The sequence below is a fragment of the Neopsephotus bourkii genome, unplaced genomic scaffold, assembly GCF_033783945.1.
Source record: "Neopsephotus bourkii isolate Nb327-2 ecotype Australia unplaced genomic scaffold, CSIRO-AGI_Nbou_v1 NB_1388, whole genome shotgun sequence".
NCBI lineage: Eukaryota > Metazoa > Chordata > Aves > Psittaciformes > Psittacidae > Neopsephotus > Neopsephotus bourkii.
Genome location: NW_026901866.1, coordinates 1,913,039 through 1,940,828, shown reverse-complemented (window position 1 = coordinate 1,940,828; position 27,790 = coordinate 1,913,039). Strand labels below are relative to the sequence as shown.

Sequence of the window (27,790 nt, the reverse complement as noted above, 5' to 3'; positions counted from 1 at the left end):
CAAATTGAAAGGATTTATATTTTACACATTAGAACCCTAAATTCGGATCCTTTGTATGATTTTTTAGCTTTATTTGTCAAATCAGCTGATAACTCTTGGTAACTTTATGCTAAATCTGTTAATGCTAAATATCCAGAGGTGACTTAAGGCACAGTCAAAAGGGAAGATAGGCCTTATTAATGCTCAGAGAAAGCATGTTTCGTCTGTTCAGTGTAGAAAAGATTTAGTCAGGTTTTACTTTACTTATTATACTATACCAGATCTGAGGAGTTATCATTTTATTTCATCAAAAATAAAGTGAAACAATCAGACAGGGAAAAAAATAAAAAAGATAAACTGAAACACCTACGTGGAAAAGGGCTACATTAATACTGTGAGATTGCAACCAATAGCCTCTACATTGTCTTTGAAATTACCTATAATAATTTAAACACTAAAGAAGTCAATCCAATTAAGTTTAGATGAAGCGCATACTTAAAAACTATTTAAAGCTGACTTAACAGCACACAGTTTAACTATAATTTGGGACTAACACTTTTAATCTTGAGTTTAGCTAATTTACTCCAATGCAACTACTTCACAAAATTTCTTTTCACTCATTAAGTTTCTGTAGTTCAAGCAACTGGCTTTTGCTGCCAGTAATATCCTAGCCATTCTTCATGCTAAGTGACTAACCGTGTCTGTGACTCATTATCACCAGGAGATGAATATGCTGATTTTTGTAATGCTAAACTACAAGTAACACCAAAAATAATTTAATCATACGTAATATGTAAATCTGTGGAGAAGTAAAGAAACGTCAGTTAGCTGGCACCACCACCTGTTATTGGCTGCACACCCTGCAATCTGCTGCAATGCTGCCAGAAAACCACAAGACACACCACCATACATGCACACCTACTTCCACGTTTCCAATTCGATCTGAAAAGCTAGTTTCAATATCCATTACCTTGTACAGAAACAAATTATTAGTTTTAACATACACTGTTTCCTCGAGAATACATCTGCAAAGTAACCCTATTACTCGCACAGCAAAGTACAACATTTTGAACTCATCATTTCAATGCCCACCCCCTAACTCGCTCCCAAGTGTGTTATCTGTCTTTGTTAAGTGAGGGAAGTCAGTCTGGAGAGAGTGTTGTGCTTTTAGGGAAAAGGTATAGCATTCATGTCAATATTTTTCGTTTGTCTGTTTCATAGCTTTGCTAGTCATCACCATATGCAGCTCTTAATCATCAGATGCACTTCAGCAAAATGATGAGCTTTTTCTTAGCTTACATCAAAAGAGAAAATAATTTATTATGTACAAGCAGACTAATATTTAACATTTAAAGTCACTAAATGATCCCTGAAAAACATCACATTTCATTCCCCAGGAAATTGACTGGTTTAAGATTCCACCTTCCATCTTCTAGGTGTTGAATTCCATAGCTAGGAAATTTTCGTTTTCTTTGTCAGCATAATTAATACCAATAAACACTTACAAAACCTTGAAATAATATCTGCACAGCATACAAAAATCTGGGAATGCTCTTCTTGCTTAACAGAGCAAAAAAAAAAGTAAAGCCTAGTGGTTGGTTATATTTCCAACAGCAAAAAATGCCAATTTTCAAAAAACCATTTTCAAAATTAAGTCCCTGAAAAATGTGTTTGGCAGCCCTTCTGTCACCTAATAAATCTCTTATTTAGACAAGGAATAATTCCTTTAAAAGCATAGCTGAAAAGCAACTTTAAAACATTATGAGGAATTATTGTAGTTACACTCCCTCAGAATTCCCTCAGTTTTGCCTACTTGAACTATCATTTGGAAAGATTTTTAAAATACTTTTCAAGATACCATTTATTTCTTCCAGAGAGTGTCAAAATAAATGAGGTCACCTTGAAATGAAGGCTGTGGTACCACAGGCACCCAAGACAATACCCTGAGAACTCTACAGAAGAGCTTCTCCCGTATTTCCAGTTAGCAGTTTAACCTCCAGTACTTACCAGACACCTCTATGATTTGCTGTAATTCACTGTAACAGCAGAAAATGTGTCATCTTCATCAGTGGGTTTAAAAAGTAGCTTGCTCTTTTAGTGAATTAGAGGAGCCCAGTCAGCCCTGATGTTGCCATGAAGCAAGAAAATGGTTGAGAGGAATCAAAACTGGGAGTGACAAATGGGAAGAAGTAAGCCTTGCTTTTGAAGGTAATCAGCTACCATGCCAGCTTATCAAATACTGTGGAGCCGTATCTTCATTATATTCACAATGCCAACAAGAACTAGCAGTTTTAACCTTCACTGCAAAATCACTTGAACAGGCAGGGAAAAAGTCATGAAGGTAACTTTACTCTCTTCCATTTCAGGGAAGCTTAAAACAGCAAAACAGATCAACAATTTAGAGGACCGGTAAAATTAAATTATACCAAGGCTCAAAACAAAAACACCAAATGGTATTTTAAATGTTCCTTCTTTCAGACATAAAACCTAATTTTAAAACCACACCAGTGCAATAATAGAGCATTCATTAGCTGGACTCTAAAAAAAAGCAGCACTTGGACTATTTAGTTCATTTATATTGAGATGAAAGACTGTTCTAAATAAAATTCATACAGTTGCATTTGACATCTCATTCATAATTCTCAAATACCCAGATGATATCCTTACAAATGCTTATGCCCAAGCTTCTACTTCTGTTTTACGCTGAACATACTGAAGCAGAAAGTTCATCTAGATTTGTCAAAAAAAAAAAATTATTTAACTACCAAATTATTTTCTACAGTAGTAAACTAAGAAGTCAGTAAATCAGCCTTTTTGCAGCTGGAAACATAGTCCTCCACCAACAGCATCAGTACTATGAGCGACAGACTGGGAAGTCAAATGCATCTTCCTATAGTAAAATCTCTTCCGGGCCAGAACTGTACTTTTAAGCTGGTCAGAATCAGGCAATTTCAAATTCATAAGCAGCGTACAAAACTGCACTCACTGCTAAGTAACCACTACAAATCCAAATTTTAGGATATGTGAATTTTACGTTTCCTCTACGAGATCTTGTGAAAGATGAACAGCTTTTAGGAGATAAGCCCAAAACCAGTTCTCCTTCAGGACTACAAAACTAAACACTGTAACCAACAGCAACCTTCTTAAACACTTCTAAATCAATACCCCTAAGAACCAGGATGTATCAGAAAGAGACTAGCTGCGCTCAAAGATGCAAAAGAAAGTGAGAGTAATAAAAGAAAGATGGAAAACAGGAGAGATGTAAGAGCATCAAGATCAGAACCGTTGAAACAAATAAACAAAAGCAAGAGAACCAAGATTCCAAAGTTGTGATTGTTTACACTTTTGCTACCTCCCTTCTACACTACTCCTGGGCCCTCACAGGATGTAGTGTTTAACACATGCACTGCAACACGATTAAGAAACAGAAATGCTTACATCAGCATCTTTTGCTGTGAAGAAAAAAAAAAAAAAAAAGGAGAGCAGAGACCATGCTATATGAAGTGTACAAATGCAGTTGAGGAGGGCGGCAAGAACAGCAACATTCTGCTACGAAGGGGTAAAATATTTGTGCGAACAATGATTAGTATTTGTGATTTTTGTTTGGATTTAGAGAGCTCAGAAATAGTTACTATCTCTCTTGAGAAAAGCACTGCAAGAGTACAGATGCTTAAATCAATCTAGGTAATTGCTACAGTTTTAAAGCAAAAGAAAAAAAAGCTTTTCTCTACCATCAAAAACAGAACAAAAACCCCCAACACTTCTACAATGCTAGTCTGAATGCATCTCTTTAAACAATCAGCCCCTATGTCACAACAGGTACTGCAGATCACTTGCAGGACACTACCTTTTTAATCAGACAACAGTACTTCATATAACATTAACAGAAACTCTTCATTTCAGTGATCTACACCCATGTTCAGTCTGTAAAGAAGATTTCTGAGGCTGAAAGTTTCTAGGAATGCTGACTTATATACAGCTACAGAGAGTAACGTTCCCTAAATAAAAGACAAAACTACTTACGTTTCAAAACAGCGATCCACGTTGTCTGACATCAGAAGTAGCATGCATAGCTGCTCCAGTGCTATTAGCTGCATATCCCTTTCATCTCCCTGCCCCATCTGCAGCCATTCCAGCAATGTGTCTGGGTCCACATCTGCCATCGTTGGTTTAGTTGGGTTTTTTGGTTGTTGTTTTGTTTTTTTTTTTAATTAATTAAAAAAAAAAAAAAAGCCACCACCACTTAAATAAAAAGTACCAAAAATATCCTTTAATTGTTCAAACCAGGCTAACTTGAGCACAATTAATGTATCTCTTCAGCCAGCCCCAAGCATCAGCAGTTTTCACCTGAAAAAAAAAAACAATAACAAAAGGCAATAAGGCAATTATCATCACAATCTTGCCTTTTAACTTTTCAAATTTGCTCCTCTCTAAAATGTACAGCATATTTTTGGGCTGACATTAAGAAAACTTATACGTCTTTGATCAGCATTTGCCCCGCGCACCCAAGCTTTATACATGAGTAAACAGTAATGTGTTTGTTCTGTTTTACTGGAAATAAATCTCAAGTTCCAGCTGACAATCAAGACTTAGAGCCTACTCTTATTTACAGGATAACTCAAAATTAAAATTTATGTATAAAAACTGTGCCTAACCCTATTCTCAAAGCTAACATAATGACAAAGAGTTGTCTTGCCTATCCCCTTTCCTTTAATGTCACTTTATAATAGAGTGTCCAAGTCCCTGAAAGATGGATTACCTCCTCATGGGAGTATTCAAATATAGAAACACATCAAATTTCACATTTTAAATACAAATCCACAAAACAAAAAAGTGAGATGTACAACTAAAGAATTGCAGAATCTTTGCAGAAGTTTTTTACTAATCGTTCATCTCTTAAAATGACATTTGAACATAAGGAAAGTAAGCTTTTCAAGTCAGAGGATTAAAAAACCAAGTATTTCAAAATCAATTCCACTGAACAGTTAGGGGTTTGTTAATTTTGGGGTTTTTTTTTAGGAGAAAAAGAAAATGTATCTAATTCATAGCTTTAAAAAAAAATGCAGTGAATAATTCAAATTATCCATGTACATATACGGAAAACAACATTATTTGCTGGCCCAATGCCACAGTTGTACATGCAAGCTGAAGACGAAAAAAGCTCCCTTTAAAATGTTAAGAGATATTTTTTACCCATGTACTTGCTTATTGTGCTTTACTAAGAAATAGTCAAATTCATCTCTCATGCCTAAGAGCAGAGCAAATACGATTATTTTCAGGTAAAAGCTAAGAGGTTACAAACCAATCTCTCTAAATTAAACACACACACACAAGAATCACGACTTTTTGAATGCAGCTTAGAAAATAAGAAGAGAATTAGTTTACAAACTTGTAGGTAACTATAAAATGCTGGACAGTGCCCCCACAGACTGAGGGGGGCGGGGTGGCAGGGAGAAGCTCCATCTGGACAAAGTCTGCCTACTTGTTTACTTGGTGGTAACGAGTTAATGGTTAAAAAATAACTCCATCAAGGGCACATCTACAAAAGGGAATCAGAAATTGGTATTACATGGAGAAACACACATTGAATCAGCAGTGCTGTTTCACAACAGCTGTGAACTCAAAGATGTGATTAAACAAAAGTATGACAGATACGATTTTTTTTTTATCGTTTAGGGCCATAAGATCACAGATCACCCGGTGACTGCCTGCCACTTAAATACTTTTGTTATTGCTGCCGTCTTGCTGTAAAATGTAACAGAAATGTTACTAAAGTGATTTTCCGTGCTTTAAACAATGCCTACGATCCTCTGAGCTGTTTACAGACCGTATTTCCTGTTCCAAGACTAAATAAAACTACTTTCAGCCAGTACAGGTAGGATCATATAACAAGTATAATACCTCTCCTTAACGGGACTAAATCCTTAATTTCGGGAAGAGAGAGGAGAGGATGAAAGGGTGAAGGCAACAGAAAGATGAAAATTAGGAGAGACAGAGAAAGTGGGGTAAGTTCAACACAGGCACCTGCTGTTCTTCCACCCCCGACGGGCTGTAACCAGACGGAAACGAAGCACCGCGCAGAAAACAGAGCATGGCGAGAGGCTCCCGGGAGAGCCGCACCAGAAAAGGGGCCAGGCCGCGGCTGAACTCACCCCCAGCGCCCAGGCCTGCGCCCGCACACACACACACACACGCACACACTCACTCGCTCACTCACGGCTCAGGCGGGCCCCAGGCCCCCGCGCGAAGACTCGGGGCCCGCTCCCCACACCCGGCCTCAGAGAAGGGGAGCCCCCGCACCGCCTTACCGCCCCGCGCACAGGCCAGCCGGCAGCGCCGCCCCGCTCTGCCCCTCGGCCCCCGCGCAGAGAGGGTCTAACACCCGCCGCCTGCCCCCGCCCAGCGCCGCGGCCCGCTCCCTCCAGGCCTGCCGTCGCCGACCCGACAGGCCCGGACAGCGACACTCGAGTTCCCGGCGAGCGGCAGGCCTCGCAGGGTGACCCGGCCTGGCGTCTCAGGAAAGGCGCCATCGCCCCACCGCCAACAGAAGCAGCCTCGCACGGCCCCCACCACTCACCTCCACCTCTCAGAGCCCCTTCGCCAGAACCGACCCCTCCTCAGCGCCGCAGGGACACCGGGACTGAGGCACGGCGGCAACCCAAATCCCACAGCACGCAGCAGCCAGCGGCATCCATGTCGCTCCACCCGGCACGGGATTGGGTGGGAGGGGGGGAAGGGAGCCGCTCCGCGGCCGCGGGGGAGGAGCTAGCGCTGGCCGAGCGACCGCTGGGGGCGCTGCGAGAGCGCCCTGGACCCGCCTCCAGCCTGTAAGCCGAGGGTCCCGCGCTGGAGCGGGGAAAGGCTGCGGGCTCGGCGCGGCTCTGGCCTCGCGGGCGGACCTGGGGGCTGACGGCCTTCGGGGGCAGGAAAGGGCTAGCGCTTCGGCACCCGCCTCTGGTGGAGCTGGGGACTCCGACTCAAGCGCCTTGCCCGGCCCCGGCTCGGCTGCCACTGCCCAAGGGCAGCCGCGGACCCGGCTCCCGCGCCCGGGCTCCGCAAGGGCTTCCTCGGCCTTGGGAGAGCGGTCCCGGAGCCCCTCCCGAGGCCTTCGAGGAACCAGGAGCGGGAGCAGAGGCTTACCCAGCGTGTTCGCCGGCTCCCTCGGGTTGGGGTGGGCTTTCCCGGCCTGCACGGGAACTTCGGTTTGGGGTTTTATGTAGTTACAGATCATCTTACTTCATGCCATATTCTGGTTATTTGCTTCAGTATAGTGTTCGTCATGTTTACGGAGGGCGTTACGCCTTAGCCAGGGCCCACTCTTGAAAACACTTTGATCCACCTCCAGCACTTCCATTAAAGGGGCTGCAGACTTCAACGCTGCAGGAACTGGTCTGTCAGAGCAGATGTTTTCACTTGCCTTTAGCCCTGCAGTGTGTCTGAGATGCTGCCAGCTATACTGTGTAGCTTGAGACAAGTTTTGAAGTAGAGCAGCCCCATGCCATGCATGCTACAAAATGCTGTGGTTACCTTGCATGTGATCAGAACACAAAGGAAGCAAACTGCTATGGGCTGAAACTGAAGGACTGAAAGGACTTCAGTAGCAAACCACTATAAATGTAAAATGAGGGACTAAAAGCAAATGATCTTCAAAATAATTTCCTTCTCTGTAGGATGACGTGTGTTTTTCTAAGGAATTTAAGCCTATTAATATAAGTACAGTAAATAAGATTATTGCACATTTGAATGTCAGTCCTACCTACCTCATCGACATTTCCTGTAATTAGGAGACTAAAACTACCCACTGAACAAAAAGGCAATAGCAGTCATGCTTGGCTGAAACTTGCCGAATAAAGAATTTTTTATTGTTTGATGTTGTAATGACACCTCTAGAAAGCATAACTTTCGTTGCTGCAGATTTTTTCAGAACACAAGAACAGTAGCTCCTTTGTCTCAGATTCCTATGGCAGCTTAGCTTTCCTGTCTCACTGCATTATGTCTTACTTAACTGCCACTTGTTCCAGCCCTGCTGAGGTTTACACGTCTATCCTGTGCCTGTGCTTGTCTTTCAGAGGTCAGCAAGACTTACATGCTTAAAGTTAAGGACATGAGGCAGTAGGAAGACTGAGTCTGCAGTCTTTAAATTTAGAAGGTCTATCTTCTTTCACTTTCACTGCTGCAGAAGCAGCATCAGAATTAGGCTAAACTTAGGAGAACTGCATCTGCTAAGTGACCTCACTCCTGTTGCATGATGCTAGAACAGTTCCCTTTGCTTTTTATTGTGGCTTCAATTAAAGCAACGTGAATTTCTTCTGAGGGCCAAAATCAAATGCAAATTTTCAATTATAAAGACCAAAAACTGAAACCAAAGAAGTATTTCACTCTTCACATAGGTCACAGTTTCTGGTTCAGGTACCTTTGGACAAATACGTGGTTATCCATGGAGAAGATAAGGTCATCAAAATATAGATCAATTTCGGAACAAAATTCAAAGTTTGAATATTGTACATGCAAATAATACAAATAATGAATTTAAAATACTACTAAGTAGGAGTACAACACTTAAAAATACAGGAATAGCTTTCTGTGCTGTACGTATTTATTTCTAAATGGATAAACATAAATTCTTCCATGTCCTGTTGCATTAATTACCAAATCTGATATATTCTATAGTTTGGGAGTTTTGTAAATTAAAGGAAGGGTATCAAGTAATGTATTACAGCTTTAGTCATGAATCAGCATTATTTTCCATCATATGTTACATTTTTCACTTTGATTCCATTTGTAATATTTAAGAGTTTGTTAGTGATCTTTGTTCCTCATTACGAGATTTTTTTTCCCCCAGGAATGAGTCTGACAAAGGAGAAATGCTCTGCTAACAAGATGATCTCTGCTTTATTGACTATATTGATTATATACTTCTTACAGCGTATATGTTCATGCTCTAATACTTTTTCCATTTCTTGTGCTGACAGGGCATTGACATTCTTTTTGGCAGTTCTCAGAGAGTACTTCATTGAAATGTATCACAGAAGTTACTGTTTCAGACTCCCTCTGCGCACAGCACTGATGCGGACTGGGACTAGCTCTGCGAAAGTGTTATTAGACTGCACTCCAACATTTAGTAAGAAGGAAATCACTAGCAAGTAAGAGTACAGTTAGTGGATAGGACAGACATAAGAATTGCAGTTACTTGCTTTCATTTGAACTTTCACATGAAAAAAAGTTTTGTCCAGAACCCCAATTTGCAGCCTGTGGCTTTCATTTGGTTAGTGCTAGGCCTAAGCCTAGTGAGGAAGGACTTTTATGTGGATTAGTGCAGCCAGACATGGAAGGCAAGTAATGCAGCAGGTTGAAGTGACAAGTAATGGGGCTTGACTGTCATAATTCCTTTGAAGAAAATCATGCTGAGCATTGTGCGAAACTTGCAAAAACAACTACAGTTCCCCATACTTGTACAACGTACATATTGTTCAGTCAGTCAATGACCTGAATTCTAATACCAGCTGACATGCACTTTGTGTATGACCTTGGCATAATCCCTTAATCACTGCATGTCTCTGTTTATAAAAAAACAAGATAGTAATGCTGAAGTCAGAAATGGCTTAGCATTTATGGAACTGTGAGTTGATGAGGCATGTTAGTATATTAAGTCTTAAATAATATAAAACAGAATTCCTGTTTGTGACTGCACTTGAGCAGGCCACACGTGTAAGTGACTGAGCATGTGTTTGGAAATGAGGTCATGTAGGGTCAAGGTAGATTGAACTGTAGGGTGTGATATTGACCAATGACCAGCATTTTAGCTGTGTATTTGCTTGAAAATTAAATCTTGTCTTTAAAAGAGAAAATGTAAGTACGGTTACTGGCATGGTATCATGCCAGGGACACATGAACCACAGAGAAATATACCATGGAAGGTAGCAAGGGTCAGGGGTTGTAGAGCTGCAGATGCAGAGAGCTTCCGAGACGTTATAGAGAACACTCTACTTGAGGTAGTGACTCTGTAAGAAGACGTTGCAGTTTTCTCCAAAGGGTTTGATTCTGTTTGAAAAGAGGTAACATTTGGTGAGAATTTCACAAGATCTTCTCAGGGTGGAAAAAAAACCAAATGTTTTTTCACTTACAGCTCAAAGAAAAATAGTATTTATTACCACTTTTATATTATACTCAGACTGGCATTTTCTATATGTGAAGGAAAAATGTGTCACGGGAACTGCTGATGTCACAGTGTGGTAGTAAGGATTGTATGCTTCAGATAGGAGGGAGTGGTCTTTTGTTACAAAAAAAAATACAAAACTGGCCAAAAATCAAACTGAAATACACCTACAGGTCAAACAAAGCAGTAAGTCGCAGATGCCTATGTACTTTTAATGCATATGGAAGACAGAACCTAGTATAATTGATGTTTGTGTTAGCTGTGCTGCCCACCTCTACACACATGCCGTTGATGTTTCCAAAAATATCACTCCTCTAGAGTAAATAGATCAGAGGGTGACATAAAACGGAACACCTCCACAAATTCAATTGAGTAGTTTATACTAAAGGCCAGGGCTGTGCCCAGCCAAATAAAACAGTTAGGATATTTATGGATTACTTATCCTTTTGCTTTAACACTTTTTTCTTTACTACCCACACAATAATGTGGTAGGAAACACTGAAAGTTCCTACTCCTCCAGAGACAAAATATGAATAATTCCCTACATGTGTCATTTTTTTTTGATGAATATTGTACTTTTAAAGAAAAAGTTAATCAATGTTGACTACACATTTCAGAACAAGGAGGTCAGATATTGCAGTAATTTCTTGCTGTATCAGGCAAGGGTTAGTTTTCAGAATTTGGCTATTTAAACTGACTGACTTCTTAAGCATATTGCTAAAAATGTTTTCTTCTCCAAAACTTTTTTTTTTTAATAAATAAAATGCAGTTGCTATAAGTTTCATTTTATTTAAATCCTTCTATGTTATCATGGTCTCTTCTTCGCCACTTGGCTGTTGCACCAGCCTGGGGAGCACAAACACAGTGTCAGTGTCTTGACTTTCCAGAAGTAGGTGCCAGCTTTGGGAGGCTGGCAGTCACAGAACAGCTCCGTGCCCACAGCACAGCCCAGGCTGCCATGCACGGCCTTGCGCAATCTGCCACAGCAGGCACTATGTGAGAGGTTGCTGCTGCAGGACTCAATTGCACATGCTGATGTGGTGAGCACACAACTGACGTTGACGTGATAAATGTGTGAGTGACATGCTGGTGTTTATGGAAGTGCAGAGCTGAGTCATTGCTCTGCTTGTTAGACTCCTCCTCAGGAGAGCGTCAGCTTCCTGGAAGGTTCTTATCCACGGAGCAGAGGGAGCGGACGTATACAGAAGAGCATGGTTTTCTGAAAACTCCAAATACCCCGAAATTACCTTTTCTTCTTTCTAAAATTATTGTTCAATATCATATACATTATGGTGCTTTTTCCTAATTAAACTCACCCTTCTGGGGTTTGCATGTGTTGGGGGTTTTTGTTTTTCAGGTTTTTTTTTCTTTAAATACAGGTTTACTTCATTGGCATTGCAGGCTGAGGCATTCCAGGGAGGGTAAACTTTGTATCACTTAACTCCTTTTATTTCTATTTACCTTCTGCTATATCAGTTATCTGGACATAAAATAGAAAGCAACCCACCACCACAGCCTGCTCTCACTCATGTTCCTTCCACCTCTGACTGCCAAAGGGAAAGTGAGGTAGAAATTAGGCAATGGTTATCTCTTTCAGGCTGTTAGCTGTACTCTATCCGTCAGTAACATGGGCAACAGCAATAAATCTCAATCCAAGACAAGTGCAAGGGAAGGTCAGCAACTCAGATCACAGTATTTCTTAGTGTTTTTAGTGGCACAGACTAGGTTATAACTTCCTGAATCCAAAGATTCATCAAGATTTGAGATCTGTTCCTCCTAGTTTTACTCCCTTGTCATGGGAGCAAAACATGTATTCCTACCAAACATCTGATGTAGCTCCCAAAATTTCAATGAAATATTTATTATAAATGAACTTCAGTGATCCATGCTGATGAGAAGAATTACAATAAGAAGGAAGTATCTTAAGCAGCAAGTGATTCTTCTGTTTTCTGGGATTAAAACCGTAGCTATATGAGGTTTTATTGGGAAGTGTAATTTTTATAGACCTAAAAGCTTACTAATGCCTTTTACTATTCTTGTAATAAAATTATGGCCTATTCACAAAGTTCAGTGCTAGCACTGTCCTACAGCACATGACACAGAATACAAAAAATGTTACTATTTACTCACAAAACAGCAAAACTTCCTTGCCACACTGGTAGTGTGTGTGGAATCCCCCCACTTAGGAAAAATGGGAAAGTACTGTACTTTTGTTTATTCAGAAAGATAAATCTGTGCACTCAGCAAGCTCGATTAAGCCTTGGATTGTTTGGTCTGGAGGAAAGGTGCCATTCAAACAAATTGTTAACAGAAGTGATGAGATGGCTTTTTTTATAACTGTAGTAGAGAGATGAAACCAGGTTTCTGCAGATCCTCAAGTCAATATTCCTGCAAAGAAAGAATTCACATTCCTTAAGGAATATATTACAGGTAGTAAGCTGTGTACCTAATTTTATCTTAATTAGTTTTTATTAATAAATTAAGATCATATGTGCATATTTTGGGGCTTTTTCTTCACTGTAACCTTTGAGCTTATTTCCAAGCTACAAACTGCATTATGTAGAAGTGGCTGAAAATAGGAAAATGATTTTGCAAAAAGAGATGAAGGACTTTTAATTCCTACATAAAGGAAAAAGAGAGAGAGGAATAAACCCCAACAAATGCAAGTGATGCACAATACACTTGCTGACCATCTGCTGACCGATACCCAGCCCATCCCCCAGCAGTGATCTGCCCTGCCAGGTAACTCCCCCCCAGTTTATATACTGGGCATGACGTGCTGCGGTATGGAATACCTCTGGTTACTTTGGGTCAGGTGTCCTGTCTCTGCTTCCTCCCAGCTTCTTGTGCCCCTCCTCACTGGCAGAGCATGAGACTGACCCATCCTTGATTGGGGTAAGCACTACGTAGCAACAACCAAAACATCAGTGTGCTATCAGCACTGTTCTCAGACTGAAGCCAAAACACAGCACTGCACCAGATACTAGGAAGAAAAGTAACTCTATCCCAGCTGAAACCAGGACAATGATGCTGGGGGAATTCATCCTACTGTTTTAACTTTGTTTTTCCTTCTGCTACTCTACTTCTTTTGAACTTGCTTAATTTTTTTTAAAAGAGCAAAAATAGTCCCCAAAGCTCAGAACCCTGAAATTCATTCTGTTATGTCGAATGTAAAGAAAGGATGAGAAATACAACCCTTTCCAGGGCATTAGAAACAAATTAATACATTCCTGTTTAGAAAATATCTTAGAAGAAGCAGGTTTGAATAAGACTTATCTGTCTCAAATGTAATTATACTAGGCTGTATTGGATGAAACAGCACCTCTTGCAGAAGAAAGTGGATCTACAGTGCTGAAGGCTCAAAACATTACCTTTGCTCCCTACATTTCAAACTGTGATCCAGGCCAATTAAAGAAAATCTTTCTATTTGATAGTAGAGAGCTCTTTTGCATGTTGTAGGCAAGTAAGTGCCTATGGGAGAAAATTGGTGTAAATATCATTTTTTTTTTGCCTAAGAGCTTTCAGTTAAATATCTAACAAAAACATAAGGAAAATTTTAAGTATGATTAGATAATTAGAGGACTGGGGCACCTCTCCTATGAAGATAGGCTGAGCAAGTTGGGCTTGTTCAGCCTGGAGAAGAGAAGGCTCTAGGAAGACCTTACCTAAAGGGGGCCCACAGGAAATCTGGAAAGGGACTTTCTAAAAGGGCATGTAATAACAGAACAAGGAGAAATGGCTTTAAACTGAAAGAGGGTATATTTAGATTAGATATTAGGAAGAAATTCTTCACTATGAGGATGTTGAGGCACTAGCATAGGTTGCCCAGAGAAGCTGTGGCTGACTCATCCCTGGCAGTGTTCAAGGCCAGGTTGGACGGGGCTTGGAGCAACCTGGTCTAGTGGAAGGTGTCCCTGACCAAGGCAGGGGGGTTGGAACTGGGTGATCTCTAAGGTCCCTTCCAACCCAGACCACTCTATGACTCTATGCTTGCTTACTAAGGCACATAATGTGTGGTTATTGACCTGTTTCTGAAAAGTTTCATCACCTGTGTTTTAACTCCATAGTTCAGAGATGCACATGATGAGTGAGTGAGTAGCACAGGATAAATGATTCATACTCATTTTCCTTGTTGTACCCTACATTTTGCCTTTGGACACCCATTTGTTTATGCTGGTAAGAAGGGATTTCCATGGACAGGTCACAGATTACTCCAACTACTGCACATGACTTTGTATTTCAGTTCTTGTGCACTTGGTATCAATACCATAAAAAATAAGGTGAGTTGGAAAGTAGTTATGATCTAATTCCAAGCCCTAGTTGCTGTGGCTAAACCTTTAATATCAGTGTTCTGTCTCTGTTGAATCTTAGTTACACATAGTAAGACACCAGCAGTATTTTATTATGCAGACATATTGTGCTTACTTTTACTATCAGTTCTGTGTCATAGGGTTATATTTTTGTGCTGTAGGACATTCAGTCGTTGGGGTTTTGCTGTCTGTATAAATTTCTGTGTAAACACTGATCTAAGTGGACACAGGTAACTTATTAAAATGACTAAGCATTATGTGTCTGAGCCTGCATCAAAGCAAGAATGCACTCTACCCAATTTTTTTCATACAGTGCCAGCCTTAGAATCAGCAGGCCAAGTTATCTTTGTAAAGAAATGCTCTTCTACTGAAGTCAGTGAGGCCTTACCAGTTTGGGCCAGCATGCAATTTGGCTCAAATACCGGCACCTATTTTGAGAGTTTAGCTAAACTGAGTAAGTAAGGTTTTATAAAAGATTCTTAGCTGGCTCACCATTTTAAGGTGAGCGACAGACACTGAAGCACTTGAATTAGACATTTTGTTTCTAATCTATCTTCAACAAAGAATTAATCCACTAGAGTTAATGTCATGCAGTAACTCTTGTGTCAAGAATGCAGTTCTCTTCTGTAGAATTAAGAACTCATCCAGCCAGATCCAGTGGCATACCTCATCTGTTCATATAATGAGCAGCAAGTTGCAGATTTGAACAGTATAAGGAGCTGGTAGCACACTTGTAGATTTTCTGCTCGTATTTCGATGAGAAGAGGCATTACAATTGCCTCTTGCAAGCTAATTTTTAGGGAGCATCAACCTTTTCCTTTCATAGAGAAATGTTACCTGCGTACAATGCGTTCTCGTAGTAAGTTGTGTGCTGCACTGCTGATGTCAGCAGGAATTGTTGGTAGAAGTATTTATGTCATTTTTGCAGTAACATTTCATGAACAATTACGGTTGTATGTAATTGCAGCTCCTTGACTACAACAATTAGTCTATGTCCCAGTCCCTGCTCTGATCCCAGTGACAGAAGGAATAGCCTGGGGCTGCTGCATCTTATGCTAGTGATTCCCAACTATTTCACAGTGGACGATCGGTGTCATTGGTAGGACTTTTTAATACTGAAATATTGAAAGGTCCCAACTGAGATTCAGGCCTCACTGTGTATGATAAAAGACATCTCCATCCCAGTGTTTACAGTAAACAGAAAATTCAGACGAAGGCTACAAAGCAGATCAGAGTCTCACATAGTCCATACTGATAAGCTGCTTAGTGATTCAACTCAGAAGCCACATACCCCCACTTCTGCACGTTAGCAGTCTCCAAACTATATTGAGCAACTCTTCCCGATGCAAAGCCAAAACAGAAGCTGTTCTGCATCTGCACCCCACAAGGAGACCCACTGAGACAAGGAAGATGCACCCAGAGGAAAGGATTCTGTCCTGGTGCTGGAAAGAAAGGAAGCACGGCAAGAAGGAAGCTGGCTTTCCCAGTGTCACGCCAACTCAGAGCTCCTTTCCCTATTGGGAAACTTAGATAACAAATCAAAGGCAGAATCCAGTCCTGTCTCACAGGCAGGGCTGGTACCTCTGCCTAGCAAGATTGCCCAACATTTAGCATTACTAGTAATTCGATGGGAAAGTAATAAGCAATGTTTTGAGAAAAACAACTGATTACCGGCCACAGAAGTCATATGCAAATATGCTTGCAAGTTACTGCAAGCAGGTAATGTCAGGAGGCTGGCTTAAGACAGACATTTAGAGGTAAATTGTGGCCCCCATCACAGTATTATACCCCACCGACATATGAAATTCAGGGTGAAATCTGTAGGTGTTTGTGCATGCAGAAATTAGCCCAAAAGCACATTTTAAAGTCAGAGACTGTCTCTGATGGTGTTAGACAGTTATAGATAAGAGGCAAGTGAAATTAAATATTTGAATTAATTTTGTTAGTAGAAATTATGTAAATAAAAATGATACTTTTGGTATCACTTCACAGTGATGCTACTGGGCTTCCTTTCAGGCAACCTGTATCCACAGAGCTATCTGGCAGTCATTCTTAAGGCTAACCGTGACTGATAAAATGTCTTTTTTCCTCAGGTCCTTTCATGTCAGATGTGGAGCATTTCTGGGACTGTACTAACACCTACACCCTTGAGAGAGCTTCCCATTCTCTTTGCACATACCACTAACACTAGGTCTCTTTTTGGTGCCAAGTTTTCGCAGGAGTTTAAGAAGTTTTTAAAGAAATACATGTTTGTTTCTGCAGTGTTATAAACAGTTCACCTCCAAAACTATAACTCACATGGGTTTTTTTGTTTTCCATCCCTCAAACTAATCTCTCCCACATCATCCTTCAAATGACAGACACATCCTGTATGTAAACTGCTTTTATTAAGAGCAAGGAGAACTGACAGGAGGAAGCCAGGAGAAGCACAGTAACCTCCATCTCCCAGGCAGACCTCAGTACAAGTTGTCCTCTGCCACCCAACCCACGAGCTTCCGCTTACCACCCTCTTTCAGCAGGAAAGTCACGTATTGGGTCCATACTGTACCTTCAGGCCTGGGGGTAGCACTGCAGGCCATGCCTACCTGATGGGTCATTCAAACACTTTCCAAAAAAATCGAGACCACTTATGTACCAATGATGCAACATTAGCTCCCTCTGCTACTTGTTTTTTTTTGCTTCCCAGAAAAGATGCTGTGTTTGAATCCAATTTGCAGTCAGTTCAAAATTTTCCTTTGTAGTCTGTCCAATCTTTTTTCCTCCCTTTCTTCTACTTTCCCTCCAGAGTAAAGTTTACATGCAAAGTATCTTAAAAATCCAGGAAATCCTAGTATTTTAAATCAAGGTTTGGCTACTGAAATGTTTGGATTTTATTTAAATAGTGCTTACATGTGGCTCAGGATGTCGCTTTCAGCTTTCGGAGCCACTGGATCGGAATGCTCTTTGTAGGATAACGTTATGCTTAGCCTCATGACAAAGTTCAGATCAGACCAGAAGTTGTCTGAAGAGAACAGTAATCTGTGGACCTACATGAAAACAAACAAACAAAAAAGAATAACATATCTGTGTCTATTTCAATACTTAAACCAGTTCCACAAACTTCAGCTTGAAACCCAAAGAATATCAGTGACTGACCAGGTATGATAAATCCTTGAGAAAACAAAGAAATTAATCTCATTATCACCCTTTTCATTGAAGTGTCCCATTTATCTTTTTGATTCTGATCTATTTTGAACAAGAAGTGGAGTAGTATGGCCAGAAACAACCCAGGAAAAAAAAAGCTTCCGTACATATCGCACTTCACCATATAGTGATAGTCAAATTTCTCAAACTGACAATTAACATTGTCAAATTGTTACTAAATATTTGGAGGTTTCCAGTGTTGATTTTATTTGCAGAATACTGTCTTTCTTGTTATAATGTTAATTCCTGTTAATTCACCAGTTCTAGTGATGCAGGTAGCACAGTAGGAGTCAACTGTGACTAAATTGTAGTTTAGCTAAGAAATGGGATAGTCTTCATCATTCTGCAGTGGAACAACTGTTATCAAGGTCAATTCATCAGCACTGGTGTAGCTGTGAGTGAATTAATTTGCTTTGATTTCTAGGGAGCATTTGCTACCAGCAACTATTTGGACTTCTTAAGCAGATAAACTGTCCTATTTGCATGACAATTGTCTCTGTGGCCTAACTGTATGCCTATAAAGGTAGATGAAGCTGACACTTCATGAATGACTAGACCATCTCAGGTGGGGTTGGGATAGGAGGCAAACAAGGGCATAGCAATATTCTGTCTTCACAGAATGTTTTCTCTGGCACCTCCATGGTTTGTTTCTATTTCTCCCCTCTCCCCAAAAGGGCGACAAGCACATTTATGCCTGCTTTTATAAATCGTTTCCCTTCTTAGACTGTACTTTGTGCAGACTGTGTTATCAGCAGCTTCCATTTCTTCAGAACTGGGGAGTAAGAAGGAGCTATAATTAAAGACTGAAGGTGTATACCCTCTCTTCCCTGCCCTGAAGGAACTGAGCTGTTGCCATCAATTACAGGCAGTTGGCAGTTCCCTGTGATTACAATAACCAGAAACCAGTAAGCACACTCTGGTCCCATCTTCCTGCCCTCCAAAACTTCTCTGCCATGGAACAGTGACAAACGCTTCCCAGCTCTCTGTGCATTCATTCTGGCCTCTGAATGCCTTTCAAGGAATGGTCTTCTTTTCCAAAACCCACACACTGGTTTGGGGCAGAATCCTAATGTAAGAACACCAGTAAAAATTTTGTAAGTCAAGTAACTCCTTGTAAATAATTTCAGAATCTTTCAGTGAAAACAAAGAAAGAGTATATGCATGGATGTTGTAGGCAGTACTGGAAAGGCACGGAAGCCAGGGTGTGTGTCTGCTGTTGCAGTTGAGAGTTACAGCATTTCAAACCTGTCTTCCTGCTTTGCATACTATTTAGTAATTTTATTTTTTTGGATGTGTGCGTGTAACAAACAGTGCTTTCTGATGACATTTCTATCATTGCAGTGACTGTTTTCATGGTTTACTTAGAAACCACACAGCACGTGACCGAATTGTGGCTGCTTTGCCTATAGGTTAACAAGAATAGATCTCCAGTACTGCACCCAAGTAACCTGGCATTACTTTTTACAGCACTGTCTTTAACTTGTCTCGTCCTGTGCTACTAGTACAAGGTGTTTTGCTTTGATTTACATGAAGGGTTAGCAAGGTTTTTTTTTCCTGCTGGTAAATAATGGGCAGTACAAAAAAGACCAAGCAAAGCTGATGTATCAAAACGCATCAACTTTGCAAATCATAGTAGTCTCATTTAAAATATTTTCTAGGATTCCAAGCAACTATTAAGCTATGATACCTCACACAGGCCCTTTTGAAGCAATGAGTCAATCTGGTAACCAATTTAATTACTATTTTCCCTTTCTTTATTCACTACCCATGCACATGCTTTCCCCCTTCCTTCTTCTCTGTCCTCCTAATCCTTCAGCACTTGTTTGATTTGAAAAAGAATCCCTAGAGAATGTTGTTGCTTCCTCTGCAGCCTTTATATTTGCTCCTTTCCTGCTGCTTTACCCTTAGGCCTGCCCCATCTTTACAGCAATCTCTTGGTTCACCCTCTGGAGCATATTGCCCTCTAGCACTTGTACTCAGCGTTAAGTCACTCTGCAAGTCGTGGCTGGCTGTTGGGTACCTGAATGTAAGGAAGACAAACCAGAAAAGATATCTAACAGGGAGCTGCACATAATTCTGGAGTACTAGCATAAACAGGAACTGGATTTTACATACTTACTTGCCGCAGGCCCTGCACTTAGTAGAATTACTCAGATATAAGAGAAGTGAAAAAGATTCAGTTGTTTTGGAGCATCCTGTGTAGTCTAGGGACAGCTTCACAAATCTGGAGAATCGGGAGAGAATCCCTGACAGTTAATGTAGTCATTACCTTCTGAAGGAGAAGATCACAGCACTGAAAGCCATTCATTTAGTTAATGTCCAGTACAATCTGTATTACAGAATACAGTTTCAAATCTTGACCACTAGCTGTAAAATTGATACAGCCAATATGTACCACAGCCTGGAACATCCAGTTTCCACAGGCTGTAGCAGGTACTTCATAATCTGCTATGTGCCCTCCCATTAATGTATCAAAGCCACAGGAAGTTTTTGTCAAATTTCAAATGCTTACAAAAATACCATAATCAAAATCTTCCCCAAATCAATTTATAATAATAATAAAAATAAAATCCCACTAGTAGGAAAAGGGATTCTCAGCAATTCTATATTGCATTTCATTGTCCATGAGACAATTCACATAAATTTTAATACATGAATATTAACATTGGTTTAAAAAAAAATATCAAATTTTAGGCTGGACCATTGCAAATCTTCAGGCTGTAGCTGTAGAATAGGATTTTATCAATCTTTGCTATTCCTAAATGTAGCTTTTTATAAGCAACTTTAAGAAACAGACTTTCCCTATCTGCAGGCTTCTTTACATATATAACCAATACCTTTGTCTGTGCAATAACTAGACAAACGGGCACATGCACCAATATGTACCCCTAGAGCAGGCTCTGCTGTGGCTGGTACTCATTCTCCAATTTGTTTTCTACTGTGAGTGCCACTGCTATTAAGCAGCTGGAGTGAAGCAGGAGAAAGGGGATCTGAGGCCACATTCCACCTTGTAGAATCTGATTCTGCACTGGGACTATGGAAGTGGTGCTAGGACCATAGGGCAAAATAGATACTCGGTTGCAGAGTGAGTGAATTGGGGTTCAGCTACCAGAGATTACTTCAGGTTTGGGAAGCCTGCTTTTGCTTTGACCTGCTTCTCAGGCAAAATCTTCAGCCCTACTTTTGCTATATTTAGATGTCACTTCCCTTTTCATTGTTACATGTAATAAACCATTCATCCTCCAGAGAATACAGGGAACATTTTAGGAAAAAAAAAAATCAAAAAAAAAAATCTGCAACTGTACATCAAAGCCAAAATAAGAACCACAAACCATGTTTGAGAGGTTGGTGGGCCAGCACTGATACCTTTCACGTTTCCTTGTCCAGACAGCATAACATAGCAAATGCATTCAATTTATTTTATTCTAGATAATCAACTTTCAGTATTCACAATTTTAAAATGTTAGAGTCAGGTAAAAGTGTGTCATGTCTGGCCAAATATACTTTTTAATTTTTATGTCTTTGAAGCTACCCCATTGTCACTAAACAGCTTGAGCAGCATATGTAAAAATGAACTGCTTGCTGCATACTTCAGCTTATGGAATTAGGGTCCAACGTGAAATGTCATCTATAGCAACAGCTCCAATGTTGCTCAGACAAGAGCTCCACGGCCAGCTCTGAGCCCTTCTTTTAGCAATTGGCTGCATGAAAGTACAGCTTATTGGCTGCTTTAGGGATCAGAGGTTGTAACTAAACAATTATTTCATCATGTCTGTATTTTAAGAGCAACTTTACTGCTCAGCGTGTAACCAGGCCACAGGGGTTTCTCATGTGCAAAAAGCAGTATCTAGGAATGCCCACAGGAACAGGGATGGCAAAGTAGTGCTACTTTTAAGACATAAGGGATTGACTCTCCCTATGGTTTTTGACACCACAGTGCAGAGAAGAATAATCTACCTGTCCAGCTGAACCCATGACACTACCTTTCTATTTAAAAATTGAACAAAGAGTTTTAATTTTATAGGAATTCTTTCCCTTGCTTTCTTGCCTTGCTTAAAGTATCATTGTCCAAGTTTTTCACTGGAAGAGAACACAAGCAGTTTGTTAGTGGACCACTGTCAGTTAAGAAATAATATGCTCTTCTAGGAAATAGCATGTTCTTGCAGGAAACAGCTTCTGACTTGCTGTCTACTGATAAAATAGTTACATCTCAGGAAGCTGAAAACAAACCCCTTATACCTAGCAGTGAGATTAGGGATGAAACTTTAGAAGAGATTGTCACAGTGACCCCTTGTGTGTTGGTATTGCCACAGATACATCCAAACTCATTAAATTAAAACTATACCGAAATTCTATTGGATTTGCTGCCTGATCCCTACTAAGAAGTATTACTATTACATCTGATAGACTACCAAACTATCCAAGACCATTCCATTCCTCCTGTGACTGCAATAATTCACATTGCTGTGGCAAGTCTTGGGAGGGGGAGGGGGGATGAGAGGATGGAGGGGGGAGAAATCCCTCTGGAAATTCCAATTAACAATTGACTTTTATTAATAAAAAACTTGTTATGCTTCCTATGCATTTGGTAAATCCTTTTTCTGGTGATACATGCACCACTTGGCTGAGGTTTCTCTCTCTCAGCCTGAAAGTGACTCCTACACCTTGGAACATACCAGATCAATTTCAAATTTACTCTAGCCTAAATAACTGTATAAGGCATACTGCTTATTCAGCTGCAGTGCTACAGACTTGTATCCAATTAAACACTACTACATCACAATTGCGTGATGCTTTTGCACAGTTTTGACTAATTCTGCAGTTTACAGTATGTTGTTTTAATGTAACTTCCTTTCAACACAGCCAACAACTACAGATTCAACTGCAATGAAGAGGTGGAACAAAGAACTTCCGGTTCTCCAGGGAAAGACGGCAGGTATCTCAACCAGCTTTCCATAGTTCACATATTTCAGCATTTGGCACTGAACAGGTCTTTACACACACCAAGTCGCTCTCCTTGATCCTACTTAATTACTCATTGTGCTACACAGAACAGAGGAAGACCTGCAATGTCAAGTCACAAACCTTGGTGCATCCAGTTCAAACATCTCTTACTAGTTTCCTTGTGGCAGCATAAAAATATTTTCCTTCTGTTACAGAAGTCCTCCAAGCTCCTCTGCTATTGGGTAAAATGAGTAAGACAAATCTTAAGTGAAGAAAATTAGCTTTGTTTATTTACGTAAATTAGAAAAACAAATTGTTAGAACTTTGGTCAACCGGTTAATTCTGTACAATTTACAATAATATTTATATACAAAACTTATAATAAAATACAGTACATCACGCTTTTCCTGAGTCACAGTGTGTTTCTCAGTTTGTAAATCTGATTTTTTAATTCTTCTTTCTTTTAAAGTAATTAGATTCAAGAAGGAACTACTATCTTCAGTTTGTCAGTGTTTGGTTTAGATAATATGGGTATTAAGAAATAATTCATCACACTATATGTAGAAAATACTTTGCAACCATTGCAATTTTGATATTAATTTTTCTATATTAAAATATGTTCCTTGATAAAAATGTTAATTAAATACTCCTTATTATGAGTTTGTTGCATTTCATTTGACACAAGACAAGCTGACTTCAAATAGGTCCATCTCTCACTGCAGAGATACGTAAGTTTAGGTGAGTTACATGTATATATATATATATATATATATATCCGATCATTTAAAGATCGGGAAACATACATCCAGATAGAGCAGATGTCTGAATTGAGGCACAGTATATTAAAATTGCTGTCCTATCCTGGACAAGGTATGTAAGCTTCAATTGCTTGGCTAGCCTAATACAAATTTAACACCAGTATACATCCTGAAAAGTGAGACTATGTCAAGCAGCAAGGCACCAAGCCTGCAAACACTTACATATGCACAGTAGTCCCACTGTGTAAAGCACTAACAGAGTCCTCAGTGAAGAAGCATTGTAGAGCTGTATTTAACAGCATTCGTTAAATCTCAGCCAGCTCAAGAAGTTATTAGGATTAAAGCTATCAATATTACCTTAATTGAGTTGATTTTTTTTTTTGAGATCAACAGTAATCTATTGTAAGGCTTATGAGGCTATTTGATCTGTTTACTTAGTGATGCAGTGTGTTAAATTAGTAATTAGGATAGATTACAACCTGCAAGTAAATTTAAGTCCCAGTTAGATTTAAAACCCAACCAGGGTTGGGTTTTTGACAAACATTTAAAACAAAATTCATTTTACTTAATGGCTAAGTGTGGGCTGCTTCTAAATACATCTATGGTTAAGTTCACTATAGTTTTTAATATTGGCATGTGCATTTCTGGTATTTTAGTCTAAAATAATCAAAAAATGCAGATTAGATGACCTCTGGTAGATTTATTCATAGTTTTTAGAGATGCTTAATAAGTCTTACACTAACTAATGAGAAAGTTATAGAGATATGCTTTCTCTTAAAAACTCTGTAATACTTCAGTGCAAACTGAAATATGAGATCAACTCATAGTGATCCTACTCTGATTAGAAATTAAAAGACATTTTTTGCTGTTGATACCAAAGTGCATAAACTGACAATATAAGACTTTAAAGAAAATTGGTCTTTAGCTGAATGCTTGAACTTTTCCCAGGATTCTTTGCATGTTTAGCAGTCTTCGCTTTGATGCTTTCTTGATTGCCTTTTACAGCTGACTCAAGCCTCGCCTTCATAGTTGGAGAAGCAGCCATTAGTTTTTTAAAAACCGATGAGTACTGTGGACCAATCTGCATCAGGTTTTGCAAAGCAAACTCATGCAGACTTTTTGCTGAGTTTGTAGCAGAAACCAGGGCATTTTCATCCAAAAGAAAGGAAAGAAGGATGGGAAGAAGACCGGCCACCAAATGAGCACCTATAAACATTGAAAATACAACTGAAACATATACTTTTTAAAAACAGCTTCAAATTCTGTTTTTTCTCTGAGTTAACATTTAACACAAACTACAAAATTGCAAAGTTATTTGAATTGTACAGTAAAAGGAACAACATTCTTCTTAGCAATTTTGTTAGCAATTAAGTGTTCAGGACTAGTGGTTGTTTAGTTTTAATTTGTTACTTGTGGCAACTTTGAGCATCTCTAGTGTTTTGGATACTAGTAATGGAAGTAACTTACGGTGCTCTTCCTCAGCAGTGGCTGTAAGAGCTGTAACCACCTTTATTCCTTCCTGAATGACCTGAAGTTCAGCAGCATTTTCAGGTTTTGCTTTTTCTGTTTCCTGCAGTTTTCTCACAATGGATGGTGATAAAGAATGAATATAAGGATATGACACAGTTTTGTTTGGGTGCTGAAAGATGGAGTGCAGCAGCTGGTAGCACTTACACTGTACCTAAAGGGAAAAATCAAATTTGCACTTACAAAGTGTTATATTTTAAAATGCATGTCAGAGTGTTTTAAAACTCACAACTTGTCAGGTAAAGTTTTAGGGAGGGAGGAAAATACGCCTCAGCTTGAAAATTCACCAGCTTGCAAGCTGCTAATTCATAATACTTTATAGGAGCATTGTAACTTGTAGTCAAATTATTAAGAGAAACTAGATCACGCTTCCTGTTTCTTCCCACTGAGCCCTGTATCTTCTTACAGCTTTGAGTTAAGGAAAAACCATAATTTTGGTGTGAAGATCACGTCTCGGTACCATTTTGAAAACAGACTCCTTTTCACAAAAATACAGCTGACTGAAAATAGGTGATTTAAATGTAAGTGTTACCTCTGCCAAACTGTAGGCACAATTTTACAACGCCTCAAATGGTGCATTAGCCTGCATGTCACTGGAAGTCAACAGGACCGAAATACCACGTTCCTACATAATTTCTGAAAGGCTCAGATACCTATATGCTTGGATAAATTTGCAAATGCATACCACCATTTTCTTGTAGTCATATTTGGCATTTGTGATTTCCTATCTATGGAAACCAACATTTATAATGCTAGATATATATTAATATATAAACAAGCATTTTCCTACAGCTATTTCTCAAGTAAAAGTGACTTTGTTTAAATTTTTATTACTATATGAATACATAGAGTACATGAATATACAAGTAAACCAGTTTGATACAAGTAAACCAGTGAATTCTCACAGTCAAACATGAATCTAATGCATGTTATTTTCAGAACTGAACTTTCAGAGTGAAAAAGTCCCAACTCCTACAAAAGCCACTTGTATTTGCAATGATAACAGATGGATTTTTTTCCCCTTCTGATACTTCATTTTTTAAGATGAAGAATGGTAATAGAAGAACTATGGCAGTACAATCTACAGCAACTATTTAAAAATATTTATATTAGGTCAGAACAAAGCATTAATCAGTTCAATATGCTGCCTCCAGCAGCAGCCAGGAGCTAATGCTTCTGGGACCGTAAAAGCTAGGTAGGGCACGTGCTCCAGCTCTCAAAGATCCACAGCTGAGGGATTTCCTGTGCAAAAGATAATACCTGTATGTCAAAGACAAACTAAACAAATAAAAGGTCCCTGAAAACTACACAACTGTGTCATGTATTTATCTATGTATAAAGTTCTGAGTCTGATGCACTGAAAAAAATAATAAAACCCTATAAGAATACACGAGTGTTTACAGAATGAAAAAAATGATAAAACACACTGCTGGGCATGTTCCTGCTAACTTGCTCCAACTGTATTTTAAAATAATACAACAGATACAGGCAGGGTAGACTTAACTGGAATCAACACACAGGAGAAGTGAAACAACTGAACATAAAATAAACCTAAAATTCATTTACTATGACACTGATATTCTTGTAACTTCACCAGTACTTACAAGAGGATCTTTTGAGTCAAGTGTTATTTTAAACTTCTCAATACAATGATTTTGAAGGCACTCAATGGTAGTAACTTCTGGACTGGTAGACATAATGAATACAGTAATAGCAGTAAGCAGGCTAACTTCATCACACTCTTGGAGAAACCCATCTAGCAATAAAGTAAGCAGTCTGTTAGATTTGCATTAAAAAGCAATTCTATGAATTCAAGTGTTACAAAGAGATGGAATAGAAATATCAATGCCTATGTTTCTTTAGCATACTCTGATGCAGATATGGACTTTTACTGTAATAAAAGCCAATGCCAAAAGCGGAATTCAGGGGTAGTTATATGCATATTTAGAAATAACAGCATACTCCTATTCCATTGTTCCTCTGTATAAAGTACAACAGATATCTTTGAAGTGCATGTATGACATATTAGGGTACAACCTATTCTGAGAATATAAAATTTGCATGAAGAACATGTAATTCATTTGCTGTATCTTAAAACACCAACATTTTAAACAACAATTCTGACAAGTTACAACTTGGAGATTAAACATAAGAAATAATAAAAATACTAAAAACTTGGGGAGTTGAAGAAGCAGCACACAGAAAAGTAACTTTATGGTTAAAATATTTTTTTCTCGAACCACTGTCTGAATACCCTTTGCTTCAATACAGACATTAGCTCTTTGTGGAGAACCTGCATCCAGTCGAGTTGTCTTTTGTGCTCAACTGTGTGCTGAAGCCATAACTCCTGCTTATTCTATCGTAGCTCATAGCTACATTGTGGCACTACATCATACAGGGGTAAGCCTGCAAACCCACATTTATACCCTTACAGATGATGAGTCCTTATATGAACTGTAAGGACAAGACTGCACTATAGTTTCAACAGCACTTGGTAGCTAACTAATTCTCCTGTGACTACGATATTAGTCTTTTTTTAAGGAGTGCATGCATTTCATTTAAATAAAACCAAACAACCTTTCACCCAAACTTTTTTTTTGTGTCTCATTTTTAAACACACAAACCTCAAATTTGTGCTTACCTTGATTCCAACAGTCAAGCACTGTGAACAAAGCGCTACGTAGAAGATCAGTCCAAGCAGTGCGACTCTTCTCTGCTCGAGCCATTGGAGAAGATAAGAGCCCTTTAAGAGCTTGTAGAGATGCAGCAACAGTCAAAGGTAACTGGCCATCTTGCAATTTCACAGCAGTTTCTTTAAGTACTCCTATGATTAGGTACAAGATAGTAGGAAGAACTGAAATGCTTCCTGCAAAACAAAGCAAAATAATTTCACATAAGTCTAAAAAAGTCAGGTACCTTTTGCATATAAAAAA

At 39.3% G+C, this 27,790-nt stretch overlaps 2 protein-coding genes across 18 annotated transcripts in view; both read right to left on the bottom strand.

Annotated features, from left to right (window-relative positions):
* The window catches only part of HECTD1 (HECT domain E3 ubiquitin protein ligase 1), a 59,966-nt gene extending 53,261 nt beyond the window's left edge, over positions 1-6,705 (bottom strand). For all 9 annotated transcript variants that reach the window (XM_061367628.1, XM_061367635.1, XM_061367636.1 and 6 more), the window contains exons 1-2: positions 6,557-6,705; positions 4,003-4,326 (exon numbers count right to left, since the gene is read on the bottom strand). In XM_061367628.1, coding sequence (XP_061223612.1) covers positions 4,003-4,142 — 140 coding nt within the window. In that variant the 5' untranslated portion in view covers positions 4,143-4,326; positions 6,557-6,705. The remainder of the gene's footprint in view (positions 1-4,002; positions 4,327-6,556) is intronic.
* A 16,130-nt stretch (positions 6,706-22,835) lies between these two features.
* Positions 22,836-27,790, bottom strand: part of HEATR5A (HEAT repeat containing 5A) — a 66,389-nt gene continuing 61,434 nt past the window's right edge. For all 9 annotated transcript variants that reach the window (XM_061367613.1, XM_061367611.1, XM_061367616.1 and 6 more), the window contains 4 exons: positions 27,499-27,723; positions 26,462-26,613; positions 24,798-25,011; positions 22,836-24,536 (listed from right to left, as the gene is read on the bottom strand). In XM_061367613.1, coding sequence (XP_061223597.1) covers positions 24,235-24,536; positions 24,798-25,011; positions 26,462-26,613; positions 27,499-27,723 — 893 coding nt within the window. In that variant the 3' untranslated portion in view covers positions 22,836-24,234. The remainder of the gene's footprint in view (positions 24,537-24,797; positions 25,012-26,461; positions 26,614-27,498; positions 27,724-27,790) is intronic.